Source organism: Spermophilus citellus (genome assembly GCF_964194105.1).
Source record: "Spermophilus citellus genome assembly, chromosome: 11".
NCBI classification, from domain to species: Eukaryota; Metazoa; Chordata; class Mammalia; order Rodentia; family Sciuridae; genus Spermophilus; species Spermophilus citellus.
Genome location: NC_138192.1, coordinates 32,208,794 through 32,226,827, shown reverse-complemented (window position 1 = coordinate 32,226,827; position 18,034 = coordinate 32,208,794). Strand labels below are relative to the sequence as shown.

The window sequence follows — 18,034 nt, the reverse complement described above, 5'->3', positions numbered from 1 at the left end:
TTTCCTTAAAGCACAAGATTGTAATAAGGATAATGTACTTGTATGCTTCCTTCCACTGTATTATTTATAGACTACATTGCTCAAATCCATTGCTATGGTTTGCTTGTCTAATTTTATGATGGCCTTGCTAAACAAAAATACTCTTGCTAGCTAGTGCTTACAGAAGGAGCACTTAACACCATGTGAACGATGACAGCTGGCACCAGTGTTGCTTTTATTAGGCACTCTTGCTATTCAAATAGAGCGATAGTTGGCATAAACCACATTGGAAAGTTTTCAAGATGAGAAAGGGGTGAAGGGCTTTAATTTCTAAATCTTGGACAGCAGTCTCTAGAGTTTTGAGTGTACAAAGTTATTAAAGATTTCCAAGTTCATTCTACATCTTGGGGCAGTACTATATTCAACACCAAAAGGCATTGTTGAGTTTCATAAGCTTTGTAGGCAGTCCATCCCCAGCTACTAAGAGCAAGTGTTGTTATAATTTGAAATGTTCAAATTATTCAACAAATTATCACAAAGCACCTGCTATCAAATGAATGCATCACTGATGTCAAGAAGTTTCTCATGGAATACAAAACACATGTAATGATTATGTTTGGGAGCTAAATTAAATCTAAAAATAAAAAGTATAAGAGACATTCAAATACTGAATTCTAGAAGGAAAGTATCAGTTTCATTCAAATAGGCACAAATCAATGTAAATAGGGAGAATTCACGGAGTAGGTAGGATAAGAAGTAGATTTTGATAGATGGGCTGAATGTGGGTAAAAAGAATTGGGAAGGGGACTCCAGAAAAACAAAATGGCAGCATTCCCTGGAGACAGGAACAGGAATGGTTGCTTGGGGGATGACAGTGGTCCATTTCTAGAATGCTCTAGCCACTCCTATTTCTATTTCTGCTTGCCTAAATATATGTATCTGGGATATAGCCTCATGCTTCTCTGTACCATGAACATGTAAAAAATGTCTGGTTTGTTGTTGTTGTTGTTGTTGTTGTTGTTGTTCTGGTGTGGCTGTCTTGCTTTGAGCTGCTTGAAGGTGGTGACAAACTGCATACATAGTAAGTACGTATAGATGCAATGGTGGATTCATAGAGTAGAAGATAAAGATGAAGAAGGGAGAGGGAAGACCATAAAAAATGGCAAAACACAAGCTGGAGAATTTGGAACTTTTCCTGTAATGTCTCTAGCTCTAATGTGTGATGAAGGTCATGTGAAATGCACATGGAGAATATGATGTTCACAATAGCTAGACTATAACAATAAATGTGTCTGAGGAGATGGAAGACTCTAAATTTTCAATTATTATATTTCTCTAAAAGATGGTCCTACATTTGGGAAAATTCTATCAAGAAGTGTTGTGTTTTGAGTTCACGGTGCTGTGGAGAATAAAGCAGTTGCATATAGAAGTTTAAATGAAGATGGAAGTTTAAATGAAGATGGAGGTTTAAATGAAGATGGGAATTCATCCTTGGGACTTTTTCTGATAGGTCCCTATACCATTGTGCCAAATGTAGGTTAGAATCAAGCTTTAGAGCTATGCCCTGCTCTTTTTCCATACTTGGTTTCCTGTACTAATCAAATGCCTCAGATGCACAAGAATCATTTTATACCACTGAAAACAATAGTAATTTGTAGTACTCTCTTCACTATAGGCTTAAGTCCCTGCAAGCTACATGCTCTCATCCCTCAGTGTGTAAATCTCCAGACCTGAAACTTAACATGAGTCAGCATGGTAATTGGAATGACCTTTAAAATGTGTATTCTCTTGTCACTTTCAGATTCTTGGGATTTCCCAAATTGCCAGCTGCGATACCATTCCCAACTTACACAGATGTTTACTTTGTAGACAGACTTTCTTCATGTTTTGATAAGTGTTGGTGTAGCCTATATAATATTAAGAATGAATTACTAGAAGATAAATTCTTTAATCATGGCAGCCAGGGAAAGAATGGGGAAGTGAGGGAGAAGAAGAAAGGAGTGATACTAATGTCAGACAGAAATTCCCAGCAAACATGGCTTTAGGGAAACACACAAAAAAATTTGTTTTTAGCTAAACTCTATAGTTAGAAGGTTTCTTTCCACTAATGAAAGAAGAATCTTCCACTTCTCCACCCCATTCTCCCCATGGCAATGATTTCAGGAGAGGACACACACAGAGAACAATGACCATGGGAATTATCAGCCAGAGGTTTGTAGAAAGCATTAGGAAGTACAAACCTCTGAGAAATTTACTGACAACAATTTGCAATGGCCTCTGAACAGTGAATTATGCAGAGTTTGAGGACAATGATACTCACAATCCCCTTTCTTGAAATACTGTCCCATCCCCAATAAAAACCGTCCTTCCTCTAAGATTCCCTCCTACTAGCCTGTTTATTTACATCATGCTTTGGGAGAATATGTTCATCTCCATGATTATTTAGGCAAACCTGTCTTTCCACGGAGTTTGTTAAAAGTCAGGATGTGTGCTGCGTTCAGCATGCAACCACATCATCCCCTCTTCCCAAGCCCTTGGTATAGCCAGGATGTGCCAAACGAGAGAGATAAATGAATGAATGACCCATTATGACCAAAACAGATCTGTGATCCTAGGACACAAGGGAGGCCACGGCAGTACAGAAATAATGGCATGTGCTCTTGGATTAAACACTCTATACTTTGGTCACTCCTGGATTCTCAGGGAAAAGCAATATTCCAGGAACAAAAATAGGCACTCAAAAAATATTCGATGAATGAATTATGGGGTCTCAGAGTAAGATTAGCAAAATGTGTATAATCTTTCTGGGAACCAGAAGTGTGTATCAGGATACATTGGGTCCAGTTATATTACACATGAATATGTACACACATGTGTGTACACACAAAGGCTAATATTGATACATATAATACCCATTTCAGATTGTGAGGTCCTGCAATTTTCATAAAAATTATCTGGGCAAATCTCTAAAGCCAGAATTGCTTAAGAACAACTCCAAGGATTGTTTTGATAGCCAAACCTGGGATAGCCTCCTACCTAATTATTGCAGTTAAAAGTGTAATTTTCAGCATGGATAAAAACAGGTAGCAAGCTGATTGTAACATTCTATCATAATACAGTTAATGGTGTTCTGGTTGTGCTGGACGTCAGGAATTTAAAGAATGCAATATTGGAAACACAAAAATTCCAACTTAATCAGCATTCTCTTCAGTAAGTATCTGCTTAGATTTGTTTGTTTACCTTTGCATTTCTCAGGTGTTGAGATACCCACAGCTTGGCCTGTGCAATATCCCAGTGCTGGGAGAAGAGAGCCCTGCAGTAGGCCTACTAAATCATGTCCAAGAGATCTTTAAAAGATGAAGCTAAACCTCGAGGGAAGATTTCAAATCTGTAACTTGAATCAAGTGAAAACATTAATCACTTGTCCAAAAAATAAAATAGGTTATGTATGTAAGTAAATTATTCAAAGAAATGTCATCCTTTCCTGCCTGCGTGCAGATTTTCTAAAACCCAGCCTGCTGATATGCACAGCGCCCCATCCATTTCTGTCTCTCTTGCTTTTAACTTTAAGAACTTTCATCTTTCCACTCTCAGTCAATCCTTGTCAACACTCCAAGAGGGATGAGGGAATAATATCACCTGACTTTTGTTTTAACAACTTATGGCTATAAAGTGTATGCATCACCCTCAGTAATAACGGAAGGAAATGAGATTCCAATGTTGAGCTAAAATGCAAAGGCTTTAAACTACCACAAAATCTGGAGTTTGATTTTATTTTAAAGCAAGTTATTAAACTTAGTTAATGTAAGCTTCCTCATCTGCTAACCAGGGGGCAAAGGTCACCTTCAGGCTCCCTGCACGTTAATAACACATTGGTGTAAATGATGCCAAGGATGCCTATGACACAATTGCAGGTGGACACAGCTTAGTAACCATAAAATCATGTCTGTGTCACCATAAAATCCACAAGGCCAGGGCAGGGGATGTGGCTCAAGCGGTAGCGCGCTCGCCTGGCATGCGTGCGACCCGGGTTTGATCCTCAGCACCACATACCAACAAAGATGTTGTGTCCGCCAAGAACTAAAAAATAAATATTAAAAATTCTCTCTCTCTCTCTCTCTCTCTCTCTCTCTCTCTCTCTCTCCTCTCTCACTCTCTCTAAAAAAAAAATTAAAAAAAAAAATCCACAAGGCCAGATTTGAGCTCTATGAACTTTCTGTGAGAGTTCCTAATCAAAATAAAAATAGTACAATGCTAATTTTAAATTAATTTCTGTAGCAGCAATAAGTGAGAGGTTAAACCTGGTTTTTCATTGTCTCACAACATTGAAATTTTCTCTTCCAAATATGTCTACAAATGCTGCTTATTATGGCTACCAATATTTTATTTTTGACCAGAGAATAACAGTGTTAAAAGTCTTCAGATACTTTGTCTCAGGGGCTCAAGGTGTGCACATCAATGTAGAGAAGAAAAAGAACACAGTGTTTGTTGTGTAGGTGAGAGCTCCTTTAGAGAATGTGGAAAAACAGATGGAAGGCCTGTATCAGGATTTTGGATGAAGGCTCATTGGGATATTGATTCTGTGAAGAGATCAATAAGGAAGAATCTCTTCTAATTATTAATTTAGAAATGTTTTCTGCCTCACAAAAGTAACTTGAGAATCTAAACTAACATTTTCCTCATGTTTCTATCTAAGATCAAAGTTTCTTTGGCTTCTATGTTGTCTAAAATCTAAATTGCTTAGCCAGGTGATCCAGACACCTACAGATTTTGATAGACACTTTCTCACGGCTCCCTGAAAGTGTGCATCACCCCTTAGTCTCAAAGCAATAGCTCTTGGATGGAATCCATCATCTTTGGAAGTGTTCATGAGAATTCACCCAGCACACCAGTCTGGCTTTGTTTCTAGCATTAATATTTCAAATTATCACTTGATGGGGGAAGATTCTCAACATTGTCTGATGGGCCCAAATAAAATGCCACCTTCAGTGTGGTTGACCCTCTGTTTTTGCCATGAATCAAATGTACCTTGGTGCCCTTCCTCACGCACAGTTAGAGAAGTACCATTTCACCAACATAATCATCCAATTTCCTTGTGAAAACAAGTGATGAGAGAGATGGGGTTGGTAACAGAACAGAGATGCATTCATTAAAGTGCACTTATTCCAAACAAATCCAGCTTGTATTTTTCCCAAGCCTCTCTTCTCTACTGACATTCAAAGAGGTGTTAGATGGGGTTGGGAAGAACTTTGACTTAAGGAGCAGACAAATGAATCTGCACTTTTATAGGGAATTCCAAATGAGCAGCCCATACCAAACTGGCTCAAAATCTATGGCCACAGAATGGTCATGCCAGGCTAGTTCTGAAGTTTCTCCACTCCTAACCAGCCTGAAGAACTAGCATAGCTAAATCTCCTGGTGGAGGCATTATCTCCCTCACAGTGTCCCTTGGTGCGTTCATCACAAGCCTATGACAGTGAGCTGCATGGATGATAACCTGTTTCCAGAGGTGCTCTATTCTCCATGTTCCACCTCCCTTGTCTTCTTGCTTCAATACAGCCCACTTTGTGATTTTGTCACAAGATGAAAACACAACATTTTCTTCTTTCCAATGATGCCAAAGAAGGCAAAATGTCTGACCATCATTGGATTCAAAGTAGTACTATACAAGGACAGGCCAAATCTCTTCCATGGGTCTCCTTTATGTGTAGTCAAGCTCTGCCACAAACTGGCTATGTAACCTTGGGCAAGTTACTTAGTGTCTCTGTATCTCAATTTCATTGTTGGTAATACAGAATTAATGATATTATCTATTCCAGATCATTAAGGTAACACACACACACATACATACACACACACACACACACACACACTCAATCTCATGATATCCTGGCCTATAGTAAGCATTATTTAAAACTTAGCTAATAATGTGGCCTCTTATTCAGATTCAGACTGTTTTGTGTGCTGGTTACTTCTCTCTGATCCTGATTCAAGTTCTGTTACCCACTGCTTCCAGTGCAGCCCCTCTAAACCAGGTAAAGAAATATCCAACACCTCACCAGCTCTCAGTCTCAGCCTTAGTTGGCCATTGTGGAGCATCTTGAAGACTCTGCTTGACCTCCCCAAACTGAGCCTATTCTTGGATCTCCTTCTAAAGTCTTAAGTCCTCAATGACACCTCCCTTCACCTTCCCTGGAAAAAAACATGCCTGTTTTTCCTATTTCTCTGGAAGTTTGAGAATAGGCCCTCCATATTTATATGGATTAAGGAATCAGGAAAACTGGATTTGAATGCCAGTACCCCCAATCACTAGATATGGGACCTTGGGCAGTTACTGAAACTCCCTGACCACTGGTGATTTAATCTGTAAAATGGTGATAGTGGAAAAACAAAACAAACAAACAAACAAACAAAAACAGTGGTTCTCAAATTTGAGTGTGCATGAGAATCACCTGGAGGACATGTTAGTATTTCACCTGCAACCATGTTTCTGGTCCAGGAGGTATGATTTGAAATTTGGGAATTTGTATTTCTAGCAAGTTACCACAGATGCTATGTGACCTGTGAGCCACTCTTTTAGAGGACCACTTGGGTGGGCTTGGTAGGACTGTGGAATTAATTGAATGAAGTGATATTTAGAGAATGTTTGCTCAGTAACTAGTGCATAAAATATAATCTTTCCTTTTCCTCCATGAAATAGAGCAAAAATGATAACTTAAAAAAAAAGCAGAAGTGATCTTTTGATTTTGGCCCCATCCCATGAATAAAGGGAGAATACCATATTGCAACTTTTCTCACTTTTAGAGTTTGGAGCACAGATTGTGTGGGCATTGCCCTTACGATGGCTTTTCTGGCACCCGATGTAAAAGCTTTCAATTTGAGAGAGAACTAAAACATATGTATTACCCCGCAATGTAATCTTTTTATATTACCCACTGTTTTTGACAAACTCCCACACACAGGGTGGGTTTTAGCAGGAGTCTGTTTATGGGAGGTTATCCAACATAATGCTTTCCTCCTCCCTGTGTTTACAGCACTCCAAACCCTGAGACCAGAAGATAAGAATCTTGACCAGAAAGTTTGGCAAATGCTTTTCTTTAGAGAAAACGTGTGGAGAGAAAATGAAGTGGTTGTGAAGGGAGAAGCTACATTTCATAATAAAAGTGGCTATAGGAAATCCAATGCACTGTTTTACATGTGATCCATTTTTGAAAAAAAAAAAATAAATTGTTTGACTTTCAAAAGAATTGTAGCGAAAAGTCTGCTTGAGATGCAATAGCAAAGACCAGGGGGAAGTTCCTGGTTCTGTACCTGACTTTATTTGTGGGACTTCCATTTCTGGCTGTACAAAACTAAGGCTGGATGATCTCCAAGGACTTTCCCCAATAGCATCACTGTATGAGGAAGGTTCACAGGAAATAGAACCTATCCCAGCCCTTTTCCAGGAGTACTAGGTCTTGAAACCAGTGTCTGTCAATCTTTAACAAGGTGTCAGTATGTGAGGTGAGGGTTACTTTGTATAATGGTACTACTGCCATTTATAAGCTGTGTGATTTTTTTTTAGAAGAAAAGATCAAGCTATGCCATTCAGTGGGGACCAAAAAGTCAATCAATTGTACTCATATATATCTCATGAGTACAACTGTTGACTCCCTCAGCTATTCTTAAACCACATTCCCATCCAACCCAAATCCCCCATCATTTATGCATCTGAGTATTTGAATATTTTGATTTGTAATAAGCAAGATTTTGTCTTGAAAAGCAGGGAGGAGGTGAGACAAGGTAAATCTTGGAGGAAAAGAAAACTCATCCCCCCGAACACTGCCTCTGTGATTTACTTAAATGCCCCTTTGGAGAAAATGACATTAAGGCAGGTCTCCTGGAATTTTTTGGAGACCCCATGAGATTCTGGACAGGTGAGAAGCTACATGTGGTTCCAGGAGGTACAGGGACCATCCTTTCTCCCCCAGATCTATATCATCCTTGAAGAGTCCCAGCAATTCCATGGTTTCTAGGATTAGATTCTTTAAGGTAGCTATTATCAAAAAGTAGTCACTTGGCCCTACTTACCAATAGCAGCTGAAACTAGGAAATTTATTAGAAACTCAAATTTTTAGGCTTCACCTTCATACCCCCTCCCCCATTCAGAAACTTGTATTTAGACAAGCACTTTTGATGATTCTGATGCAAACACAAAATTGCTTAAAAGATTTAAGGAAGTCCTTAAACTGGGAATGCACAGTTGGCACAAGCCTGAATCTGTAAGGAAGGACCACCTTAAAATTGGATCTCTAACCTCATCCTAGCACTGGTTCTGAGACGTTTGCCTTAAGAAAATTGGCAAGACGACATCAGTCTTGGCTCAAATGAATGTGTGACTTACTAATGGGCACTGGCTGGTGGCCTGAACTAGAGGTCCTAGGAACTAGGCAGGTTCCTTGAACTAGAGAAAACTGAAACCCTAAAAGGGTGTTGTAAAACTGAGCAATTTGGGGCACATGCAAGGAGATGTTTCTGTGGGAGTCACTCCCAGAAACTATTGGGAATCATTTGGCCTTGGTGGGGTTTGAGGATTTATTGAAAGAGATCAGAACCTCTTTTCTCTCCAGGAAAGACTTTGGGTTTGACAATGAACATGGTGAACATTTTCTGAGTATTACTTCATGCTAGATATGCAACTGTTGATATCACACTCTCTTTTACCTCTCAACATAAAGGGAGGTTTTATGATCTGGGTCTTTCAAGAGGAGAAACATGGGACAAAGATTGATAACATAACATCATTCAAGGTGGAAAGCAGTGGGTTGGGATTTAAGTGCATTCTAACACCTCTCAAAACTGTAGCCACCTGCCCTGGGGTCCAAGCTTCTTTCTGGGTATGACATCCCTAACTCATTCATTAGCACCCTTGTCTCTGCCCCCCCCCCACTCCTTGTTGGACTTTGTACTTGGATTCCAACTTCTCTTTGAATTCTTGGCTGGCATTTGATATCTGTCTCTACTGTCCTATAACTTGAACTCCAGAGTGTTGCAGATTATTTCTGGCATTGAATGGCTTTTCCATAGGATACTAGATTCCAGGCCACCTCTGGACCTGGCCCATCTTGCTCCACTCAGACCCTACCTGACAGTGCACAATAATTGACTGTCCCTCTTTTGACTAGAACCACCCATTGGGCACATAAAGATGACAAAGAATAAGACATACTGCATACTTGTGAAAAATCTATCCAGTTGAGCAAAAAGTGGTGTTACATATTTAGAGTCACAGTTACACAATGACTGACATTTCTAGGTCAGTGCCTGTTTAGTAGATTGTACAGAGAAAAGAACATTGGCAGTGTTCAACTCTTGACTGCAACTTTAGCCGTATGTGAATTTAGAAAAGCTGACAAACATCTCTGGCTCATAGTTACCCCATTTTTGAAAATTTAGCTTACTGTGGTTTAGATCAGGAAAGTTCCCCCAAAGGCTCATATGTTAAAGTCTTGCTCCCCAATGCACCAATCAGAGGTGAGACTTTTGGAAGGTGATTGGATCATGATATTCTCAATGGATTAACACATTGATAGTTTTATGATTTAATGGGCAATTGGGAGGTGGTAGAAACTGTAGGAGGTGGGGTGTAGTTGCAGGAAATAAGTCCTTGGGGGCAAGCCATTGTAGGCTTTACCTTGTCTATATCCCCCCCCTTTTTTTTTTCTGCTTGCTGGCCACCATGAGGAGAAAAGCTTTTCTCTACTATGTCCTTCCATCATGATGTTCTGCCGCACCAGAGGCCCAGAAATAACACAGCCAAGTGACCAGGAACTGAAACCTCTGAAACTGTTAATCAAAATAATTTGTTTCCTCTTTCACGTTGATTTTTCTGGATATCTTGTCACAGTGACAGAAAGCTATTGACTGCAGGGATATTTGTGGTTCTATACTTCCAGGGTTCTATAACTCTTTCAGTATCTTATTCACAAATATACATGTTTGTTTCACTTATTCGCTCAATGCCTTTCTGTGAGATTGAACTATAGAGAGTGTGATAAATAGCTGTTCTTCAAATGAGGCAATTATGGAAAGTACCTTTTCTCAATGAGAGATTAGAATACAATGTCTTGCCTTCAAGGGAGGGAACAAATGTAGCTCAAAGAACCAGAGCTTGGGATATAGAGACCATGAGACTGGAGGAGCTGTACTTTGTATCTCCCAAATTAAAAGGGACTATTAAAGGGTATGGGGTCTCCTTGGAAAGGTCTATTGGGATCCCAGCTGTCTCTTCCTATTCTGTCTTTGCACAATTAGGCACAGGAACTGCTTAAACCCATGCTTTCTGTGCTGCTAGAGCTGTAAGCCTGGCCAGTTATTCCACCTCCTTTCTTCCCAGAGGCAAGGTATTTGGTAATTTGCCCATTACTGGCATGCAGATTAATAAAAAATTTTTTAATTCCTGAGAAAGGACCTTCCATTTTTTAGTTAAGATAATATCTCAAAAGCAGACTGTAAATAGCTCAAACCAGTCAGTACCTACCAGAGTTTCCAGCCACCATCTCAAAGGAGCCTCCCTGGAAAATCTCTTAAGATATTGGAACCATCATGCCTTTTCTATGAATGCTACCATGGGTTTCCCATATCTGATTTTCCCATAATGACCAGCACCAAGACCTTTAATGTGTAATAATTGGGACCAGTGGGAGAGGCTGGTAGGGATGATCCTTTTTCACTTTGAAGGAGAAGGAGAGCTTTGGAAGGTAAGGGAGGAGGCCTGGGTGTCTGTAGCCTCTGAGGAAAGAGACAGGAAGCAGTTTGGGCGAAGATTCTCTTAGGCCATTCTCCATAAACTTCCAGACAGGAACACAGATAAGGAAAGTAACAGCCACACTATTCTCTCCTCCGTCTCCACCAACTTGTCCATTCCTTGAAGGCAATGACTTTGCAATTACCCAGAAATCGTGTTCATATTTAATTGTACATTATAAATGAAACACCAAACTCAGAAACCACCTGTCTCTCCTTGTTACCCCTGTCTCTCGCCAACAAGTGTTAAATATAGGTTCAATCAATAATGCATAAAGCAAACATTTTGCCATGGGTTTCCCTTCTCTTAGAGAAAGTGTCTGGCAAATCAAGAAAAACAAACCATTTACCCACTAAACTAAACACAATCCCTTATTATACAATTAACCAAAACACAGTTGTATGTAATATAATTACCCAAGACTACAATTACACAAAAGTAATGATGCAGTGTAGATAGCAATGACTTTCATGTAATCAAAAATAATGAGAGCTTCCTTGATTAGAAATTAAGGTATCAAAGAGATTCCTATTGATAAATGTTCCCCGTATTGATCCACACTTTGCAAAAGGCTTTGCTGCCTGATGAAGTAGGATGCTTATATCTCACCATTATTAAAGACCAAACGGGAGAAATTGTTCCCTGTAATACCCTTTCTTCTGAGTTCTTTAACTAGTGCATTTTAACAAAGCACACATTTTATTACCCACCTTTTCACCTGGTCAAATAGAAAAAATAAATAAATAAAGCATACAAACCAGGAAGTCTGTGTGCTTTATCAATGATTCCCTGAGTTGTGGTATTAACAGGAAAACATGCACATGAAGCTCCACCAAATTTTATTGGTCATTCCCAACATTAGCAAAGACTATTTTCTGCATAGTTGATTTCTGTGTCACTTGGTAGAAGACCTGATACTTCTCCTCATTGCTCCCCCAGATAAAGATGAACAGTCACCTTCCTAGATCTGTGCTTACTCTCTAACTTGTTCTGGAATATTCCTTCAACTGTGCAAATTTGACCACTTCTTCCTGATTCTTTTTTTAAATATTTATTTTTTTGGTGTAGATGGACACAACACAATGAATTTTATTTTTATTTGGTGCTGACTATCGAACCTGGGTCCCTCTGGTGCTAGGGGAGTGCTCTACCACTGAGCCATAATCCCAGCCCTTCTTCCTGATTCTTGTCTAGAACATGAAGGCACATTTCACTAGCACACAAAATTCTTCACGATTGAAGAACAGGTCCACCTCTCTAGTTCAAGCCATGTGTTTCACCACACTGATCCTCTCTATATGAGCTATATTAATTGAATCTAAAGACACCATGAATAATAAGATATACCACTGAGAAAAATAAGTGCTGTCAATTAAACTATTACATACCATCAGTTATAAAATGCTTTTGTTCCAATAATTGAGATTTTAAAAGCAAAAGAAGTATTCTGAGTTAATACTTGTAAGCCATGCTATCTCCTGTTTCCATGCCTTTTCATGACACTGTTCTTCCAATCCCCACCCACTCCCACCTTGGCCATTCCCGACTTTGCCTCCTCCTTTAAGATTCCACTCAGCATCATTGATCTCATTCTTAGAGCAAGACTAAATTGCCACTGCCATGTGTCCCACAAATAAGGGTGCATTGCTTGGTCATTTATCTCACTTTATTGTAATAACTAATTAATTCCCTGATGAAATTTGAGCAGAGGATCTCTATCACCAACACACAGCCCATGCACTGAGCAGATCTTATTCAGCATATTGGATCAATGCTATTTGGACTGGGGTGAGCGGAATTAAGAGAATAAAGGAGGTGGGTGCTGCAGGGGGAACATGGCAAATGTTGCTAAAAATCCAGAATTCATTCTCTACGGTTTTCTGCAGTTTATCTTTAAATCTAGAAATTCCCAACCTGAGAAGAGCCACATCCCAGGAGAAATGATGGAGAAAACTAAGCTTTTGCTAGATCCATGGGTTGCAGAATAAGAGTGCTGATTTTTGCTAGCCAGGGTCTGGGTCAACAAAACTGCACAGGGGGTCATGACAGTGAAGATCAACCACCCCCAGGCTACTGCTGTGCACAGTCTGACACTGCCTAAAGCTTTTGCTGTCAGATTCCCAGGAGGCTTGATGCTTAGATGCTTGTGATAGAAAAGATACCCAGTGCAGCAAAGAATGAAATGGTTCAGGAGAGAAGCAATTCCTCCCTCCTTTTTGCTTTACTCTTAACTTCAAAGTAATCAAATGTTGTTTATGCATAAAATTTTAATCCTTTCACAAATTTGTATTTTGATTTAATTTGCATATCCCATTTACTGCAAGTCAACATGAAGAGAGACTCAACTAATTTAAACCATTTTTCTCTGGGCCTGAAATCCTTTCAGAAATATTTTCCATTAGGCGACTCAATTATGTCTAATGTGGCTAATGTTGGTGGATTAGAATTTTGCTTAAAGAAACTCATATTTAGAACAGTGAGAATGGGAAGGGGGTGGGAGAACAGAGGAGAAGAGACAATAATTACCTGTCTTTGATGCTACACAGATCAATGTGTAAATCACTAAAATTCCCCAGGGAACCTTGCTGAACTGAAATGAGGTCCTTGGGCTGGTTATCAATAAAGATGAGCCTCATGCAGCCTTGGAAAGCCTTAATGGGATTTAAACATTGGGAATCGGTGAGATTGTCGGGGCACCCTGTGGGACAGAGAAAAAAGATGAAGAATACTGAAATGATCAGTCATTGTTTTGGCGACCTATTGATGGAAGACCTTGAGGTCTAATTATTTTGGTACTTTTTCATTCATTGCAGTGCATGTACTTTTGTTGTAAATCCTAGCATTCTCAGGGAGGGGACAGAAATGATACAAAATGGGAATACTCAATCACTTTATAGGGGGAAAGGGGGTGTTAAAGGGAATACCGACACTACAACATTTATCTTGTTCTTATTTTATTTTTTTTTTCTTATTCGCAAGCTATTTGTCATTCTTTGGCATGGCATCCTTCACTCATCTCAAGGAAGAAACATATTGTAACTACTCAGGAATCTTGGCTCTGTCTTGAAACACATGTCTAAATGCACAATTCAGTTCTGAATTACACTTTCAAAGGAAATCATGTTTTGGGTAAGCATGGCAGCAGAGTCATTGCCTGGTTAATAGTTAGCATTAACAGGCTTAGTTTCTGAGAAAGGTACACACAGGAATGTAACTGGAATTTTGAAATCATGTGCAAAGCAAATCCAGACATTAAAGGAACTAGGGTTTAAATGCACAGAGTTATAGATCTATAATAGCATTTGTGAAAGGTTAATGCTGTATCTTTTTTTAAAAGAGAAAAATGCATTGCAATGATTTAGCATAGCTTCCAATAAGGGCATATCTACTTCTCATTAAGACAGGTATAGAGCGAAGCAGGTATAGGAGTGCTTGTGCTCTTTACAAACTCCATCTCAATGGTTTTAATAGGTTCAAAGCATATGGGAATGCAAGCTTGAAAACATGGCAATAATCCATAAATAATTGGGAATTATTTCAGCCATCTCTAATAGACAGTCACTGCTGGGCTGAAGCCGGCAGCTGGTTAACAGCTCACAGACACACTATAAAATGAAGAGAGATGCTACAAGTTCTAATTGAAGCTGTAGGGAGAATTTATGTAAGTTGACTATTATTACTGAAACTCATTTTTCACCTCAAGTTTACAGTCTATGCATGGGGCGTTTGTTTAAACACTATTCAAATCACAGATAAATCTTTATCTCCTAAGCCCAGTGCCCCTGAAGAGTCCACCTCTAAGAGAACTTCTTTAAATGAGAGGAGTCATTTTGCCTTTGTGACAGGTCAGACACTTATTTAATGATAATTATTTGAAATCAGTTTTTCTAGAATAAGTTTAAGAGCACTTTTCTTTCTCTGTTGCTGAAATAGTGCATGTGGGGCAAAATTATGCAGTCTGTGATGTACATCTTCAGGGACCCCAATATCCTTTTCTGTATTTGCTTTTATCTCTCTGCTTTCATTAGCAGGCTGAGGAGAACACAGTTCTGTATTTGAGTCCTTGCTCTACTACCTTACTAGGTCTACCACCTTACATAGGTAGATACTTCATGTCAGCAAATGTCAATCTTATTATCTATTAAATGGGGAATGCTATTAGCTACCTCACAAAGTTGCTGCATGAATCAAATGAGGTAAGACAGAACTGCACACATGGAGAAGAGTTGGGTTGAAGGACCAGAGGGTCTTTCTTATGCTAAAAATCAAACCTCAGAGATGTTGCTCTGCACTGCTTCCCTCCTACTTTCCTCCTTCCCCCAAATATGTAAGCTGCACCTTGCATAGTCCCTTGTGTATTTCAAAGCTTTAACTACACTTCCTCGAGAGGAGAGAAGTGATTTGTACATGCTAGGTTGTGAATATAAGAGACTAAAGATGCTGTGGTTGTAGCTCAATGGTAGAGTGTGCACTTAACATGTGTTCAATCCCCAGCACTTTGAGAGAATGTGTACAGATGTGAGAAAGAAAGGGGTGGGGGATGCACTGCATGATTTATATAATAATTCAATTTTGTAATGGAAATAGAGTTAGGGACTATAATCTTGATCCCAGCCCCATGCTCATATCTATAAAAACTGAAGCCAATTTTTCCATGCTCTATCATATAACAGGTGCCATTTTGCCCAATTTTGTGTATATGTGGTGCTGGGGAATGAATCCCGGGCCTTGTACATGTTAGGTAAGCACTCTAGCACTGAGCTACACTCCCAGCTCCCATTCTATATATTTAAACCTTGCTCTCACTTAACTCTCCTAGCAATTCTGGAAGTTGAGCTTATTTTCCCACATTTCAGATAAGAAAGTCCAGGGATTATTGGTGCCTTGCTCAAGGTCAGACAGCCATGAAGCTTAAATTCCTTTCAGGGATGGTTTATAGAATACCAATAACTGGCTAAGAAATCAGATACTATTTTTTAAAATAAAGGAAATAACATTGAAAGGCTAAATAAGAGTAAATGTGTATATATACAAATGTAGTAGATGCCTGATCATATGTTATTTACCCTTACCAATTTGTTCTTGTGTATCTGTCATCAGAAAGATTTCCAGGATTCACCAGACATCAGAGAGAATAGAATGTTAAGTGGTTCACATTGCAGAGCCTCCTACTCCCCCCCCCCCAACTCCCAGCTGTCCCTCTCCATGGGCAAGGAGGAACTCAGAGGAAGTGGAGAAGGGAAGACAGTGGCTAAGACTGCAAAATAACATTGAACTAGCTTAGATGGCTGGGCAGCTGGCTTTGCCTCTGCACCTGAATTTTCCCTCTTGCAGGTACTGCTGACTCTTGCTTCACTTTCTCCAAGTTTTCAGCTGAGTTTCTCTTTTCCAATGCGATCACAGAGCTTGGCATAGCTACAAAAAAATCTCCTTTGGATGTGTTATGTAATACCAGCACTTATAGCTCAAGTTCTTTTCTTCCTCAGCACTGTCCTAGATAATTTATATTTGCACAGCTATGAAAGATTTTGCTTCACTCTATTTTAGGTGTGTTTGTGTGTGTCTCTCTCTCTGTGTGTATGTGTGGTGTGTGAGTGTGTGCATACACATACTTCAGAAGAATTGCCTAATTGACAAAGTGAGAAATAATTGCCCACTATATTTTCCCTCCCCCTGCCCATTTATTTTTGAATTCAAAGGCTGGAGAAATTTACCTCCAAAGTAGTAGCTATTTCCAGAATAAATCTGTACCCGGGTGGTGTCCTGGGCAGGGGATGCTGCTTCATTATCCACAGTGAGAGTGATGCGGTTCCTTCTGGCGTTGATGCTAACCGAATGCCACAAGCCATCATTCAAGTTGCTGCCTGCAGGAGAAACAGGAAGGGCAAGTGTAGGGATGATTGATTTGGGGAGGTTTGGAAAGAGTGGGGCTCATTTCCCAGCCTGCTGTGGTCAATGTGCGTGCTCTGTGCAGCCCAGCCTCACTTGCTTCAAACCAAACTTCCAACTGCTACGTGGGAGTCATCTTTCTCCTTCTCACAACTTAATTCTGTTCTCCTTTCTTCTTTCATTTTTTTAAGCAATTAAATCACTTCTGATATATTTGATTTAAAAAAAACAGGGTAAAACACAACATTGTATATACATTTCAACCAATGGTGTGTCATATATTAATTGATCTATGGATATATAATTGTAGAGGAAAAAGCTAAGGGGGAAAAAAAAAACCTCAAACTAATATCAGCAGTTTTATCTTTGTATGGTGTGGTTACAGGCAATTTTATTTTTCTCACAGTTTTCTACAAATTTTCTTTCCTTCAATGTTGAGATAGAACCCTGGGTTTTGTAAATGCCAGGCAAATGCTGTGCTACTTAGCTACATCCCCGGCCTGGTAAACTGTTTTTAAAGTGCACAAAGAAAGCTTGATTCCAATGAGTGTCCTTTTAGACTAATAGTACAAACTAGTTCATTTCTATTTTTTTTTCCTGCAACTAATTATGTGACACTGTATTAATTACCTATCTTCACTAATTTTGGATTGTTTACCTGTAAATATTAAGATACTAATTCTGTATCACTGTGAAAGGGATTATATGTGATCATCAGGAAAATTCTCAGAGCTTTTTGAAGGTATAGTTCATTTCTCTCCTGTTTGCTTGTCTTGGATGCACATTATGCTGCGTACCTGCCTGATTGAGAAAACTGTACTAGGAACTAGTCACCAGAGTTTCAATGATTTCTTCTATAACATTTTTCATCTATTAAAATTTTGTCCTGTTGGGTCAAGGTGCTTTCTAACAGAAATAGAGTCATCTTAACTGATCTGGTCACAAAGAGTTGTCCATCACAATAGCACACAGGCAGTTTCTTCATTTGAAAGAAATGAATGGACCAGTTTGGATGTGCATATTCAAGAATCCTCTGATTGCAAAGCAGATGATAGGAGCTGGGAGGGGTCAAGGCTGGAGGCAGACCTGATAGAGCTATTGCTTGCAGAAGTCCCTGGGGACAAAATGATGGGTTCTCAGCCAAGGTAATGGCATTGAAAATGGAGATCCACAAACGTATTAAGAGCTATTTTTGGAGGTAAAATAGACCAGCCTAGGTAGATTGTACTGGAACTGCCCCTGAGCAGCCAGCTGGGAAGAAGGCATGAACACACAATCAGATGAAGGTCTGCCAGGCTTTCAGACTGGCACGTGCAGAGCTTCTGACCCTGAGCTCTGGATGGCTAGATGAGCTGCCCAGGGAGACTGGCCCCACTCCAG

At 39.5% G+C, this 18,034-nt stretch overlaps 1 protein-coding gene across 2 annotated transcripts in view; it reads right to left on the bottom strand.

Moving 5' to 3' along the window:
* CNTNAP5 (contactin associated protein family member 5) overlaps positions 1 to 18,034 on the bottom strand; it is a gene marked incomplete at both ends in the record, with an annotated part of 785,818 nt that overhangs the window by 338,381 nt on the left and 429,403 nt on the right. For both annotated transcript variants that reach the window (XM_081262143.1, XM_081262144.1), the window contains 2 exons: positions 13,292 to 13,463; positions 16,480 to 16,629. In XM_081262143.1, coding sequence (XP_081118269.1) covers positions 13,292 to 13,463; positions 16,480 to 16,629 — 322 coding nt within the window. The remainder of the gene's footprint in view (positions 1 to 13,291; positions 13,464 to 16,479; positions 16,630 to 18,034) is intronic.